Below are 13,991 nucleotides of genomic sequence, written 5' to 3' on the forward strand. Positions count from 1 at the left end.
TGTTCCCAATTATATAAAGACTATATATATATTTCAACTACTTCATTCTTCTAAATACTCTTGCTATCTGATAAATATGGCAAGAAATAACAGGACTAGTATTAAATTTCTTAAAGCTACTTTGAGTTTTGAGAAAGGTTAAAAAGCTAAGAATGCTAACACGTATGGAATAGAACTTGCTTAGGTTTTTTCCTGCCCCACGAGGTACAGTTTTGTTTTTTAATGTTTGTTTTTATTTTGGCTAAGGAAAGGTTTGTGCCATGAATAGGTAGCGTTTAATCAAATCACACAACACATGGGCATATAGAAATAACTTTAATTAAAAAACTTACGTAGAAGATTATAATATCAGACATGACAAAGATTTGAATTTATTTGCCAGGACAACTTGAGTTTGTCTTTTTGGCTTTTGTTTTCTTTTTCTTTAAAAATAAATGTACAGTAAAACTATAAGCAAAAGTTTGTAAGTGTTGAATTTGAATGTTTTTCCCCTTTATAGGGACCAGAATAATTTCCAATCCTGAACAAAAACTTAGTGTCAGATTCCACAGACTCTAGGCCAAACAGCTAGGAGTTTTAGTAATATGGGTACTATAACTTGAATAACCATTTTTACATGACCAAAATTGATTCATACAAATTGTCCTCAACTTTCACATAGAAAAAAAAATGAAATCACACCTGCAAAAGGAATTTTCCTTAATGTACACTCCTTAGTATCCACTGCTGAAGTCTTGATCTTTGAAAAATTTGTTAATTCTCAATCTAAGATGCAAGTAAGAATAGATGTTTATTTTAGTAGTGTGAGCGATGGCAAGGAAGAACCAAATTAGCTAGAAATAAAATAAGGTTTCTATACTAGCTAGACATTAGCTAGAATTACAACCATTTAAAAATTTTGTAATGCTGGGACTTTTTGTTGCACATTTTAAATTGGTGTCTTTCTACAAGGTACATAAAGTAGGCAAAATTCAATTTGAACTTTCAAAAGGTAATAGTTCTGAAATGCACCAATATTTTACTCCTAATTTGCTTGTCTTAATTCTGTTAGAAGTGGTTAGCTCACGAGATACCAGTGGTTTCGAGAAAGTGAGTATTGTGCTATCTGATGTAACAATTTACATAAAAAACTTCTGTTGGTTCAGCAGCAAAAACAAAAACTCCCTCTTCATAGTCATGACTTTTGTCTTTAATCAGTAGAAACCTGTGCTTTATATTGCAGCTTAGTTTGCATAGGGTAGGGCATACATGCATTTTTAAGTGGAGTGGTGGACATTTCTAGTGTAATTATAAAACTGTGCATGTCTGAATATATGAATATATTTTATGCACACATTTTTGTAATTCTAATATATTTCTGAGGCAGTTTTAATTACCATATGAACAGAAGAAAGAATAGCTGTCGTTTTATGTAAATCATGTGTTTGTGTGCAGGGAGTGGTGAAGTGATAGTTTTAAAAATTACCCAGTAATCTGATTTGGCATCAAACTGCAATAGTTAATATCTTGGTGCTTACAATTTGTATGATAAATATAAATGTCTAGCACTTGTCTATAGATGAAAAGCTAGCTACTTTTGTGGTTCAAGAAGGAAAATGCGATGTATCTTGCCTCTTTCGTGAACAGCATAAATGATGAATACATGCAGTACATTCTTGTATTCTGGAATTAGAACCAGACTGGGTGAAAGGTCCAGAACAGGGCTTTTTGTTTTCCCTTCTTCCCTTCAGCTACATAATTTTCGTAAGGTGTTTCCTGTCACCTGTTTTTTTTACCATTAGTAAGTCCTAGACCAAAGGTTTTATGCTTTTCTATCCCATCTAACTGCTTTTTTGGATGATGGCCATTCTCTGGTGCACTGGTGCAGAAGACTTCACCATGGAAAGCCGTGCTTGCCCTCTCAATTTGATCCATTCTTTCATCCTGGCATAGTAAGGCTGCTGAGTCCTCATCCTTCAGCGGAAAAGCTCGTCGTTCCCACCACAAAGACTGAAAGGGGAAATATTTTCAGTTAAGTTTCAACTAATTTGCTTTGTTCATGTATAAGTGATGTATAAATACCAACTTCATAATAACTATTCTGGTTTTTTAGCATATAAATGTACAGATTTTTCCTTTGGACGTAAATATCTTAGCTCAATGTGGAATGTATTGAGAATTTAGTGACTTTTTAGAATTATTTCTTCTCTTTGCATCTATTCAGAAGAGGAAATGCTGCCATAGGACAGTAGTTTTCATTTTCAGCCTTAGAGCACATTAGGGAAACTCTTTAAAAAGTGTTCTTAAGTTTGATCCACTTCTGCTTCAATACCTTCCTTTCTGTTTCATCATTTTTACAGATACTGATTGACTTTTTTCCTGCTGATCTTTCTGCAACTTGCCTATTAATTTCTGTAGTCTCCACTCCATTCTCGAGCTAGTTCTTTTTTTAATACCTATTTATAAAAAAAAGATGCATGAACTTTATTAGAAAACATTTTCCTAAAGCAGAAACTGGGATCTATGGGGAGACAAGTAAAAACCTCATTTAAAGGCGGAAGAGCAACACCAGCTAGCGTTTACTGTGTACCAGATGCTATTCCCCATTGATCATACTTGTTTTATAATAAAACTTTTAATAGCATCCCCCTTCTGTAATAGGTGAGTGAAGCAGGTGGAAGTTGGTACTAATACTCTATGCAAATAAAAAAGATTGCAGTTAATGATGGATGGAAGTGGAATGCTGCAATACAGATATTTTTGAGTCCTACCCACACTCTTAAGAGTTGTCTCACTGAATCTGATATGTAATGATAAACTTACTTTGCAATAAGCAGTTTCTATATGCAAGTAAAAACAAAGTTAAAGGGCAATTAAAAGGAAGTTTCTCACAAATACCACACTTACCCTACTTTCTTGACTTTCACTTGAAGGTGAGTCGTGAGCACACAGGTCATGGTTCTCTGAAGGAAGTGCTGGAGGACTTTCAGCAGCACATTGCTGACCACTACTGAAGTCATTAAAGTATTCTTTCAAAAGCAAGTCCTGCCCTTCAACGTTTTTACTGTACGCTCTAGCAAGAAAATAATAAATTGTATTATCTGAACATTTTATGAACATAAGATTTATCACTAAGTCAAATTAACTTAGTAGCTTTACTTTAATCAGTTCTGCCTAAGACTTAAAAATCATACGATCACCTTCCTGATGCTATTATTATCCTAATGGTTTATTGTTGTTCACTATTGTTTTTGTTTTGTTTGGTTTGCTTTTTGTTTTTTGGAAGACAAGAAAGGGCAGTTCTTTAGTTGCTGTAATGTCATTCATGAAGGTTTCAATTCATCTTTTCCTCTGTATTTCTGGACTGTGAGAACAAGGATGAGCATTCCAGAATCTCATTTATGTTAGAACTCTTTGAATAAGGATTTACAGCAGATCTGGCTATCTTCAGACCTAAACAGAGAAAGGTGTTTTAACAGTACTAATTAAATGAAAGATAACCCTTCACTGAAGTGACTTCCACACGTCACATGATCTTGCATTTTGAGTTTGGGCTATATTAAAAATAATGAAATGTAAGTATAAAATACCAGGGATTCTTTTAAATAGTAATTATTAATGATGTCTTATTTATTCTCCCTTTCCCCCACAGTCTATTTGTGTTTTGTTTTTTGAGACAGGATCTCACCATGTAGCCCAGGCTGGCCTTCAACTCACAATTATCCTACAGTAGCTTTCTGAGTGTTGGGATTTCAGGTGTGCCACCACACCCACATCTGTTTGTTTTTAAAAGTACTTTAGACAATTTGCCTTGTAGATGATACAAGTTTATCAAGAAATTTTTTTTTCAAGTAGTGGTATTTTTGAAATAGTTCTGTTAAAATGGATTACCTAAATTCTAGTCCCCAGTGTTCAGCCCACTGTTAAAAGTGGATTGAAATGACCTGCTTTTTTGTTTTGTTGTTATTGGATGTTTTGCTCTTTTGAGATGAGGCCTCACTGTATAACCTAAACTGGTGTAATTCTTGTGATCCTCCTGTTTCAGCCTCCCAAGTGCTGGGATTATAGACATGCACCACCATGCCTGGCTGAAATGATCTACTTTATATACAGAGAAAATTTTCATACTATTAGTTAGCTTAATCTATTGCTAAGGCTAGTAACAAACATGAGAAATAGAATGGAGTAAAATACAGAAACTCATTTCATCATTATGTAATGAGCTAAATATATTCTGGATATAAGCTGAGTATATGCAGTGTGTTACTATACATATTAGTACATGAATAGCTGATAGCTCACCTTTTTTACTGGTCCTGACAAAACTCATGCAGAATTTTTGTTCATTCCATATGGATTCAACAGTATTAGACTTGAAATTTAAAATACTTGCCTGCTGTTTCTTCTGTGCCACTTGCTTTGCTCCCATAGTGACCACCTGGCTTGCTCTCTCTCTTCATATTTTTTGTGTCTTAGGGAGAAGACTTCATCAGAAAGATCTTCTATCTGGAATTAGAAAAATTTTGCTTTATGAGAAGCCTTTTGAAATATAAGAATAGGTTTCAAACAGTTCTACAGAACAATAGCAAGCAACCTAAAAAATATGTGCAAACTATCAGTAGCAAGAACAAATGTTAGATTAACTTCAAATTCCCGAAACTTGGGAGTCCAAAACTTTTTTTTTTTTTTTAATTTTTTACTCTTGGCTCATGTTTCAGCACTTACTTGGATTGTAAAAGGGTTCGTGGTGCTTTCCATTTTGCCACAGCTATGTAAAATAGTCTTAATGCTTTATTCCTCAGTTTTTATTGATTATACATTGTGGAGCACACAGTATTTTAAGTACATATTAATATCAAAGAAAAGTAAAACTGAGATAAATCAGATTTAATGACTTATCTGGGGTTCTAACCTGGATAACTATTTTGGTTATGATGTTTGGGAATTTGGCTAGCATCATTCTGCAGGAGTACAAGTGCATTAGAAGAAGAAAGGGCATTAAGGTATCTGGTAATTGACTGCTTGCCTTAGAAGCATTATTACTTGACAGAAACTGTCTTTAAATAATACTGCTTCTAGAGCCCATAACTTTGGAAGTAATTCGATCAAACATTGTTTTTTCCTGTAACTGTTCTTATTTTAGTGTAATTTTACTTGTACAGATCCAAAATTCTGCGGTCCCTTACCTATAATTTTTAAATCCTAAATATAAAAAAATAACCCAAGTTTTTCATAGAATTGACAGCCTGATCTGAAGTGGTATGAGGGTAGTTTTCCATGTTTATTTTATTTACTGTGCATATTTGGCTACAGAAACATTAATATTTGGTTAATATTATAAGAACTGTCCTGGACTCTGGGTATTACCATGATAGATGTACCACATTACTTTTCTTGGGGTTTTTGTTTTGTTTTTGAAGATGGGCTTAATGGTTATACATTAATATCTTGTTAAATTTGCACACAAACATTTTTAATAAAATTAATATTCACTTTGAAAAAACACCCTTTATTTTCATAAATGAAAAAAATCAGAAGTTAAAGGGTTTTATCTTAAATGTCAAATTAAGCAGGCATCATTATATATATGTATGTATATATGGTTCAATTATCACATTAAATTAAAGACAGCTTACCTCTTCTTCACCTGAGTTATATTCATCCAAAGGTTGAAGAATAACCATCCTCCAGCTATTGAAGATACAAACCAATGTCAAACAGCTTCTATTTACCTAAATGTAGCAGTTTTGTTCTCCAAGCATAACTAAATACATTAGTTTTTTATGTCCTGGGATTTCCATAATTCAAATGGTTGTACTTTAATACTTTTTAAAGAGAAAAAAATATTTTTATTAGAAAAGGACAAGGAGAAGACTAGTCTTTACTTTTGTTTTTATAGTGGACAGTCTCTTCTTCTTAGCTGCATTATGTACTGACTTTGAAGTCATTGGTATGCTGATAAATTGGTTAGGCCAAAAAGAAGTTTAAAAAACCTGCCTTGTAGTGTTTGCCAGTTTCTTTGGAGTGGAAATGCTTATCATGACTCCAGAGCTATCAAGAGTTTAACAGCCGGCTCACAGAATTCTATTTAATAGCCAGGTCTACCCTGGCCCTAGTCTTCCACTGCAGGTTGAAAACATTGTTGCTATAGAACACCATAACCATAAATGATACTCTTTTTTTTAATTGTACAATTTAGCACACATAGTTTATTTTGTAAAGTCCTCCATATATGTACATATTATTAAATCTAAATATCAATATAACCAAGTTAAAAATCTCCAATACAGTTTACTAGATTTCACTAGTTAAAAAGTGTCTGTGTTTTGAACTATGCTCTCATGCCAATCTGAAGGCATATTTTATTAACCTATCTTTTAAAAACTTAGTATTTAAATTTATGAGCTCTTTTAAATGATACTCTTCACTGGAGAAAATTGCAGTAGTATATTCATGGGAGTTCTCACAGTACTTCCCAGAGTACTAGATTTCTCTTAATACCTCAGAGCAATTATGAAATAATAGGAGGACTTACAGAATTAAATAGAGTTGGGTAAGAATTATCTTTGGTTGTCGCCTGGCTCATGTCTTGATTTTCAACCTGTTCAATCTCTACTCCATAGTGGTGCTATATTCATATTTTTAAGAAACTGCTTTCATTATTGGTTAAAGGATAAAAACAAAACAAAACAAAAAAAAAAGCTCACTACACTGGTAGAAGCAGGTATAGCATTCAGGGATCCCCATGGTTTGGTTCTTTTCTAACCTTACCTCCTTTTATTAACCTAGCAAACCCTTAATACCTGGCTAAGCCTTGTGCACATGTCCATGTGCCTTTGTTGTAGTTTCCCTATGTAAATAACTGCCTTCATGGATGTCTTCCCAGACTTTCCCATTCATTTTTATATTTAATGTGTTTATTTGCAGAATCTCTTTTGTTGTCACAGGTGTTACTGTCTCACAGTGGTGTGAAAACATTATACAAATGTAGTTAGTTGCTTTCTCTGAACTTTTTTTAACCACATGCACCTTTGTCTTTTAAGAGGAAGGATTGTTTGATGTTCTTTTATATCACTAAGGTATCATTCTAGTATCATGTACATATTAGGTCCCTAAATATAATTGAAAAGATTTAAGCAAATCAGTTTACAAATTCTCAGTTCTTAATAAAAACTGAAAAGTAAAGTGAGACTATGTGGCACTTTTTCTTCAGCATAAGTAATGTCAAGTTTCCTTTCACCATTTTTCCCCATGACTATGTATATGTGTATGTATATGTGTATGTGTATGTATATGTGTATGTGTATGTATATGTATATGTGTATGTGTATGTATATGTATATGTGTATGTGTATGTATATGTATATATGTGTATGTGTGTGTATATTTATATGTGTATGTATATGTGTATGTGTATGTATATGTATATGTATATATGTATGTGTATGTATATGTATATGTAGAGAAGGAAGGAGGGTGCATCCTCCTCTCAACTAAAATTCTAACTTCACTCTGACTTTAACTTATTATAGAAAGAAAAATAGGTATAAATATACATACCTTGGAGTAATTATTTCCTTATATTGGAGTTTCTCTAACTTAGCTGGGGCAACTAATGACATGGGAATCACAATGTTATCTATGTCATATGAACTCTCACTTCTTAACCTTCGTCGTAAAGTATTCTGCAAAACAGGATTATCATACTACTTTAGGATAGTATCTAGTTATCTGTACTGATAACCTTTTATTAGTTACATAAAGATAATATGTAGAGTACCTGTTACATAGTATTAGTAAATATAGTGTTATAAAATCTGATTATAAAATGTTAAGAAAACCAATTAAGTATGCCTCTCTTTCATGAAGCAGTATAATTTCTTGGCAGATTATAATGTATATTTATGTGCACAAATTACTAGGAAAAGCTAGGAAATATTTTTTTGGTGAGCACTTTAGTAAAGGTCATTATTATAATCTTCATTTGTGTGTCCTGGTCTGCAAGCTTCACAATGTTCATTTCTACCTAGTCCTGGGCCAGATGGCAAAAAAACAACAGATTAAGAACACAAGTCCTAAACACTCATTGGCAAGAGTGTATTTAGCTTTATATGTTACAAGTAATATAGTTGGCCATGATTAAATTTTTTAAAGAAAAAGACTCCATAACCACAGATTAAAAAGATGTTAGCTTCCAATTAACAAATGTTTTATTTAATCAGATTTGTTATTTCCTATCGAGAGTGTTCTAAATGTACTAGTAAATAAGCCTGATACGAATTAGCAAAGTATTCTATAAGTTTTTGTCAGCTTGTTTTATTTCAAAAATCTATAAAGCAGTTTAAGAGTTACAGTGTACAGAAAAAAAGAAACTTACTTGTGACGATGAATTCTGGGTTCTTGATATAACATTGACATTAGAGACAGCAGTGAAATTGCAATGGGATCCTGGTTCTGTGCGTTGCAAAGCTAATTCTTCAAATGTCGTTCTTTCTCCTGTCATGGAAAGAAGCCTTCAGAATGTTGCACATTAAACATGACCATTGGGGTTTAGAATTATTTTTCCAATTAGGTGAAAGGTGATTGACCTTATCTGTTTGTTGGATGTTTTTCAATTCATGTATCAGAAAACAAAAGGAAATTATACCCGTAGTTTTGCTGCAAGTACCTGTTTTCTGGGGCCTTGGCATTTTTTGTCCAATATGTTTCATATTTTTAAGTAATCTGATCTGTTCTCTTTGCCATGTTTTCTGTGACTACTACAGAGACTGTACTGTCAGGAGTAATCTTAATTTTCTTATTTCAAATGACTTTTCTGTTCTTATCTTGATCTGAACTCTATTCAGTAATTTTGACATTTTTCTATAAAGCACTAAATTCTAATAGTTACTTTCTGGTATTCATTTTTATAGCATCCTATTTGTGTTTCATGGTTACAATTTCTCATTCTCCTAGATACTTACTTTTATTGGTACCTGTGTTTCCTTCCTTTTGTTCCCTTTTTTTTTCTTTTTATATATACATGTTTGTTCTTTTTTTTGAGACAGGGTCTCCAATGTGTGACCTTTCTACTAATGCTTCCTGAGTGCAGTAATTACAATCATGTGCCACCACGCCTGACTTATTTACTCACTTATTTTTTGCCCTTGTTTATGTTACTTTGGTATGACTCTTTAAAGGAAAAGAAGTATTTTCTTGAATAATATAAAAATACCCAGTCCATGTTTACATTTCTTCAGTTGTTAAACATCCTGTTTTACAGTTTCTTCCCATCAGAATGTACACATTGAAGTTGATTATTGTGTTCTAGGTTTCTTGTAACTTAGAATAGTTCATTTTTTCATGACAGTGATTTGCCACTGAGACTGGGCCAGCTGTCCTGTACTTTCAGAGTTACTTACTATAATTTATAAATTCATTTATTTATCACTGTATATCCATTAAGCTTGAAATGATCTAAAGTATTAGTCGATTCAAGTGAAATTTTATATTAGGTTATGAATATTTCATAATTTTATTTAGAGATAAATTGTGTTTTGGTATGTGTATATGGAAGTTCTTTAAAAACTAGGTATTCCTGGTTGTCTGTTCTTAAGAGTTAGACACTAGGGTTAGAGGCATGGCTCAAGTGCTAAAGTGCTTGCTGAAGTGCAAGATCCTGAGTTTACACCCCAGTGTCATAAAAAAAAAAAGACACTAAAAAAAATAAGGATACCTCTAGTTTTATTGGAGTTTGTTCATTTTGTTTTATAATGTACTTGATTAGATAAGTAACTTGGTCTGTTTTATAAGGGATTTCTGAAGATTAGAGATAAATATATTTCCATTGTGTGTAATTATAGGTCAGTCAGTACATTTTGGATGTAACTAATTTTTAATTTATTGGATATTTTATGGGCATATTGTCTCTGGAGAAGACTTGAAAAATGAATATAGTTTTATATTCACTAGAACAACTGAAGAAACAAAATATATAGTGTATCTTGCCATTTTTTATCATTAACAGTAACGTGACTATCTTCCCAAGTCCTCACAACAGAGTACACGTGCTATTAATAGACTTCTAGTTTCCAGTGATATCTTTTGATCATCTTGGAACCATCAAGACTACAAAAGAGAACTGAACAAAATGGCTGATTACCTTAGTTGAATTTTGACCACTTTTTCACTGTCCTGAGTAATTTAGAAATGGTAATAAATTTCTGTCAGGCAGACGTGGACTGACCTAGTTTTAGTCTAGAACAGCCTTGGAAACTAAATCCTGTCCAAATGATAGTTGATTGAAAATAGTTAGGGAATATAGGTAGGAAACCCTTAGTTGCCATAAAGTGGGTAGATAACCACTCTACCAATTCTGAATTAGCTACATGAGTAGGCTCACAGGGTCGTAGATGCTTTGTGTTCTGGATTATACAGTCCCATGAGACATGGTTATTTGAAGATAATTTTTTTTATTTTCAATAAAAAATATTGGTCATAGCCTCATTTTAACCTACCTAAAACTGTTTCACTCACATGTCTTTTCTTTCTTCCCTGTAATAGTTGTGCAGACGATTCTGACCTTATTTGAGGCTTACATGTAGGTGAATATCCATTTCTCCATTGAATCAAAGTACTATGTACTAAAACAAATTGAAAAAAAAAAAGATGTGTGAAGTTGTATTCTTTAACACAAACAGATAAAGAACATGTAATTCTCTATGACAGTGCATTTAAAGTATAGGTTCAAAATTGAATATAATGATCCTTATGTACCAAGTTGGACAACTCTTAAAACTAAAAATACCTAGAATAGGATTCCTTAAAAACATCACTGGGAAGTGCCCAGTTTCCTATACTTGCTCCATTTTTTTTGAAGGGGATGAAAAGGGAAGGTGATCTGTTCTCAAAGCCTTCCAAATTAGGATTGGTTCAGATCTATAAATCTTGACTGAATATGATCTGAATCCTAAAGTTGCTTTCTTTTAAATCTGAAAATAATTGAGGACCAAGCAAGATTCAACATGGTCACAAGAGTGGGGACTCCTTGAGACCAACAACCTGACCTCATCCCCCTCTGATAGGGACTAGCACTATTTCATTTTTTATGAATGTAACACAGTTTTAAGTCACATAATACCTGTGCCCCAGTTTCTTCTTCTGTAAAATAGGAATAATAGCAGCTATGTTGGGGTTACGAAGATTACAAGAGTTCTTGCAGTTGAAGGTTCTAACATGGTAAGTGCTTAATAAAAGTTGGCTTTGTCATTGTGAATATTTAAACCTTTTATTTCCAGTACTGGCTTAATACCCAAGTTAGCTCTTTTGAAAGAGGGGTTGGAGACATGGAAAGGAATAGAAAGGAAATGTAAGCTGAAGTGCCAAACTAGCACTGAAATAAGGGCATGGCCCACCAACCAAATGCCCAGGAGGGATCCAGTTTTAAGATGGCAAAGCACACTGAAAATGATAGACAAAAGTTTTACACATAGGCTTGTGCATATATAGACACATTTGTAAGCAGAAAGGGAACAACTTATGAAACATCTCTGAAAGACTGATATCCTATGGAGTTTCACTGAAGAGGAAACCCAGAGTGGAAGCACATAGGAAAGTCCTCCAAAGTATGAATACCAAAGGTGCTCTAGACTTGGAGGAGAGGGAAAATGGGAGCAGGTTAGTTTATATAGAGCAACTGATAAGACTGAAAGCTAATACATCAGCCAGGCTACTGATGAAGTTATCTATCTCAAGTGGTAAAATCACTTTGGGCAGAGAAATGGATAGCTGAGGAGATAAGGAAATGTCTTAATGCCTGCCCCACTTTTCCAACTCCATATGAAAGTAGTATAGGATGTAAATCTCAACAGGGTACCATAAAAAGCAGTAGTAGAATAGTCTTTTAACATTGAATATCATCTTACGTGAGTATATAAACTAAAAATCTTGAATTCCAACATAAAATAACAAACTACAAGTGGCAGAACCATCTCAAGAAATAGTAGCTGGAGCACTCACAATATACATATATAACTGGTCTCTAAACTAAAATTGTGAAGAGAAAGCAAGAGGGCTCTCCAAAGAAGCTTCAGAAATGGAAAGCATAGTTTGAATTTAAAAACAGTCATCACCAACAGTGGATACAGCTAGAAAAAATTTTAAATTGGGACTGGAAGAAGAACTGCACAACTTGAAGAACCAAATGATGGAAAATGTGAAGGAAAAAAGAAACCAAAACGTAATGATACAATACAGTGAATGAAGGGAAGTTCGTATTTGAAGAAGTAACAGCCAAAAAAGGTTTCAGAATCAACTTATTAACCCTAATACTAATGTGAAGCATCAAGCAAGAAAAAAAATACTGGTAAGAGGACATGACTGATGAAGATCCTCAAAAATTCCCAAGAAGGGTTAAACATTACCATGAAGGACTGGTGAAGTGGCTAATGCACAAGGCCCTGAGATCAACCCCAAGTACCACCCCTCCAAAAAAAGTTCACACACACTCTAAAGGAATGAACAAATCTGGTGAAGTAAGATGTAAGAAAATGACTAAATAGCTCATGGAAAAACAGTAAGCAGAATTCTCAGAAGACTTCTAAGATTTCTCACTTGCCCTCCCCAAAAGGAAGAGGAAGATGTTAAAATGGGAGGAGTAATCCTACACGCCTGTCTGGAAAGGGCTGGGGGTGTGGCAGTACTTCTACCTATCCTAGATAAACACCCTTCTGCTTATTTTACTGTGATAAAGTAATAAGAGTTCAAATATGAACAGAAAGAGTTCATAATGAGGGGAGGACAAAAAAGCTGGTGCAACTACGCAGAATGCCAAGGCAGCAGAAAGCAGGACAAACCTGGGTATTGAACATCGACTGTGGTGTAGAGTGAGAGATCATGGTGAAAGAACTGTGAGCAGGTAGATGTCTTAAAGGGATAGTAGTGAGGAGTTGGTGTGACATTAGATTTGCATTTTTGAAAAATAGCTACAGTGAGAGAAGGTATATCAAAATTGGGCTTCAGCAATATAGATTTGAGATAATGTTGGACTTAATGTGGTAGAAATGAAGATAAATTTGAAACAATTTCTAAGATCATTTTGGCAACTTAGTGAGTACATAGGAAGGGTGACAATGGAATATTCAGCCATAATGTCATTTGTAGGAAAATGGATGGAACTGGAGAGCATGTTCGATAAAATAAGCCAGACTCAAATACCATATTTTTTTCTCATGTGGAATCTCTTCCAGAAAAAAACATAAAGGGGCTACTGGGAAAGGGGGACCAGTGGGAGAGAAGAAAAGAGGTTGATGGGGGCTGAATATGATCAAAGTATATTACATGTATATATGAAAAGGTCATAAAACCCACTAAAATTGTTTAAAAAGGAGGTAGGATAGGAAAGTAATAGGGTGAATATGATCAAAGTATGTTACATAAACATAAGGAAGTATAATGAATACCCTGTGTACAATTAATAAATGATTTTTTATAAAGAAAATGTGAATCATGAAGGCTGAGCCCCGTGTTTCTGGATTGCTTTGGGTTATGGTTCTATTCTTCCATCTGTCCACTCTAAAATAAAACCTAATTTTGACATAAACAAAAAATCTTGAAATAGCACAAGAATTTCCATATATATTTTACTCAATCCCCAAATGTTAATATTTTATCACATTTTCTTCACCTCTCTGAATGCAAATTTCTGGCATGATGTTCCCTTATCCCTTAATATATCAATGTGCATTTCTCTTTTACATAGCCAAACAATTGTCAAAATTAGGATATTAATGTTAGCTAATCTGCAGACATTCACATTTCACCAGTTATCCCTTTAATATTCTTTATGGAAGATTCCAATCATTTCATTCAGTTATCTTTTGAAAGTCATATCTGAAGCAGTTCCACCCACTTATAACCTTGAATATTTTGGCAAATATAATCCCTTGAATTGGTTTTGTCTGGTATTTTGTCCTGAGACTATGTGTATTTAGTCTTCATGTTTACAATTTGACTGTTCTCTACTTTGGTATTGC

General features: G+C 33.6%; 1 protein-coding gene across 7 annotated transcripts in view; it reads right to left on the bottom strand.

Annotated features, from left to right (window-relative positions):
• Window positions 1–298: 298 nt before the first annotated feature.
• Window positions 299–13,991, bottom strand: part of Kansl1l (KAT8 regulatory NSL complex subunit 1 like) — a 126,777-nt gene continuing 113,084 nt past the window's right edge. For 4 of the 7 annotated variants that reach the window (XM_074071624.1, XM_074071623.1, XM_074071621.1 and 1 more), the window contains 7 exons: window positions 10,476–10,601; window positions 8,357–8,475; window positions 7,540–7,685; window positions 5,616–5,670; window positions 4,373–4,485; window positions 2,887–3,052; window positions 299–1,989 (listed from right to left, as the gene is read on the bottom strand). In XM_074071624.1, the coding sequence (XP_073927725.1) occupies window positions 1,759–1,989; window positions 2,887–3,052; window positions 4,373–4,485; window positions 5,616–5,670; window positions 7,540–7,685; window positions 8,357–8,475; window positions 10,476–10,601 (956 nt within the window). In that variant the 3' untranslated portion in view covers window positions 299–1,758. The remainder of the gene's footprint in view (window positions 1,990–2,886; window positions 3,053–4,372; window positions 4,486–5,615; window positions 5,671–7,539; window positions 7,686–8,356; window positions 8,476–10,475; window positions 10,602–13,991) is intronic. The other 3 variants (XM_020172320.2, XM_074071625.1, XM_074071626.1) reach the window with 3 other exon arrangements.

Source organism: Castor canadensis, chromosome 4, assembly GCF_047511655.1.
Source record: "Castor canadensis chromosome 4, mCasCan1.hap1v2, whole genome shotgun sequence".
NCBI lineage: Eukaryota > Metazoa > Chordata > Mammalia > Rodentia > Castoridae > Castor > Castor canadensis.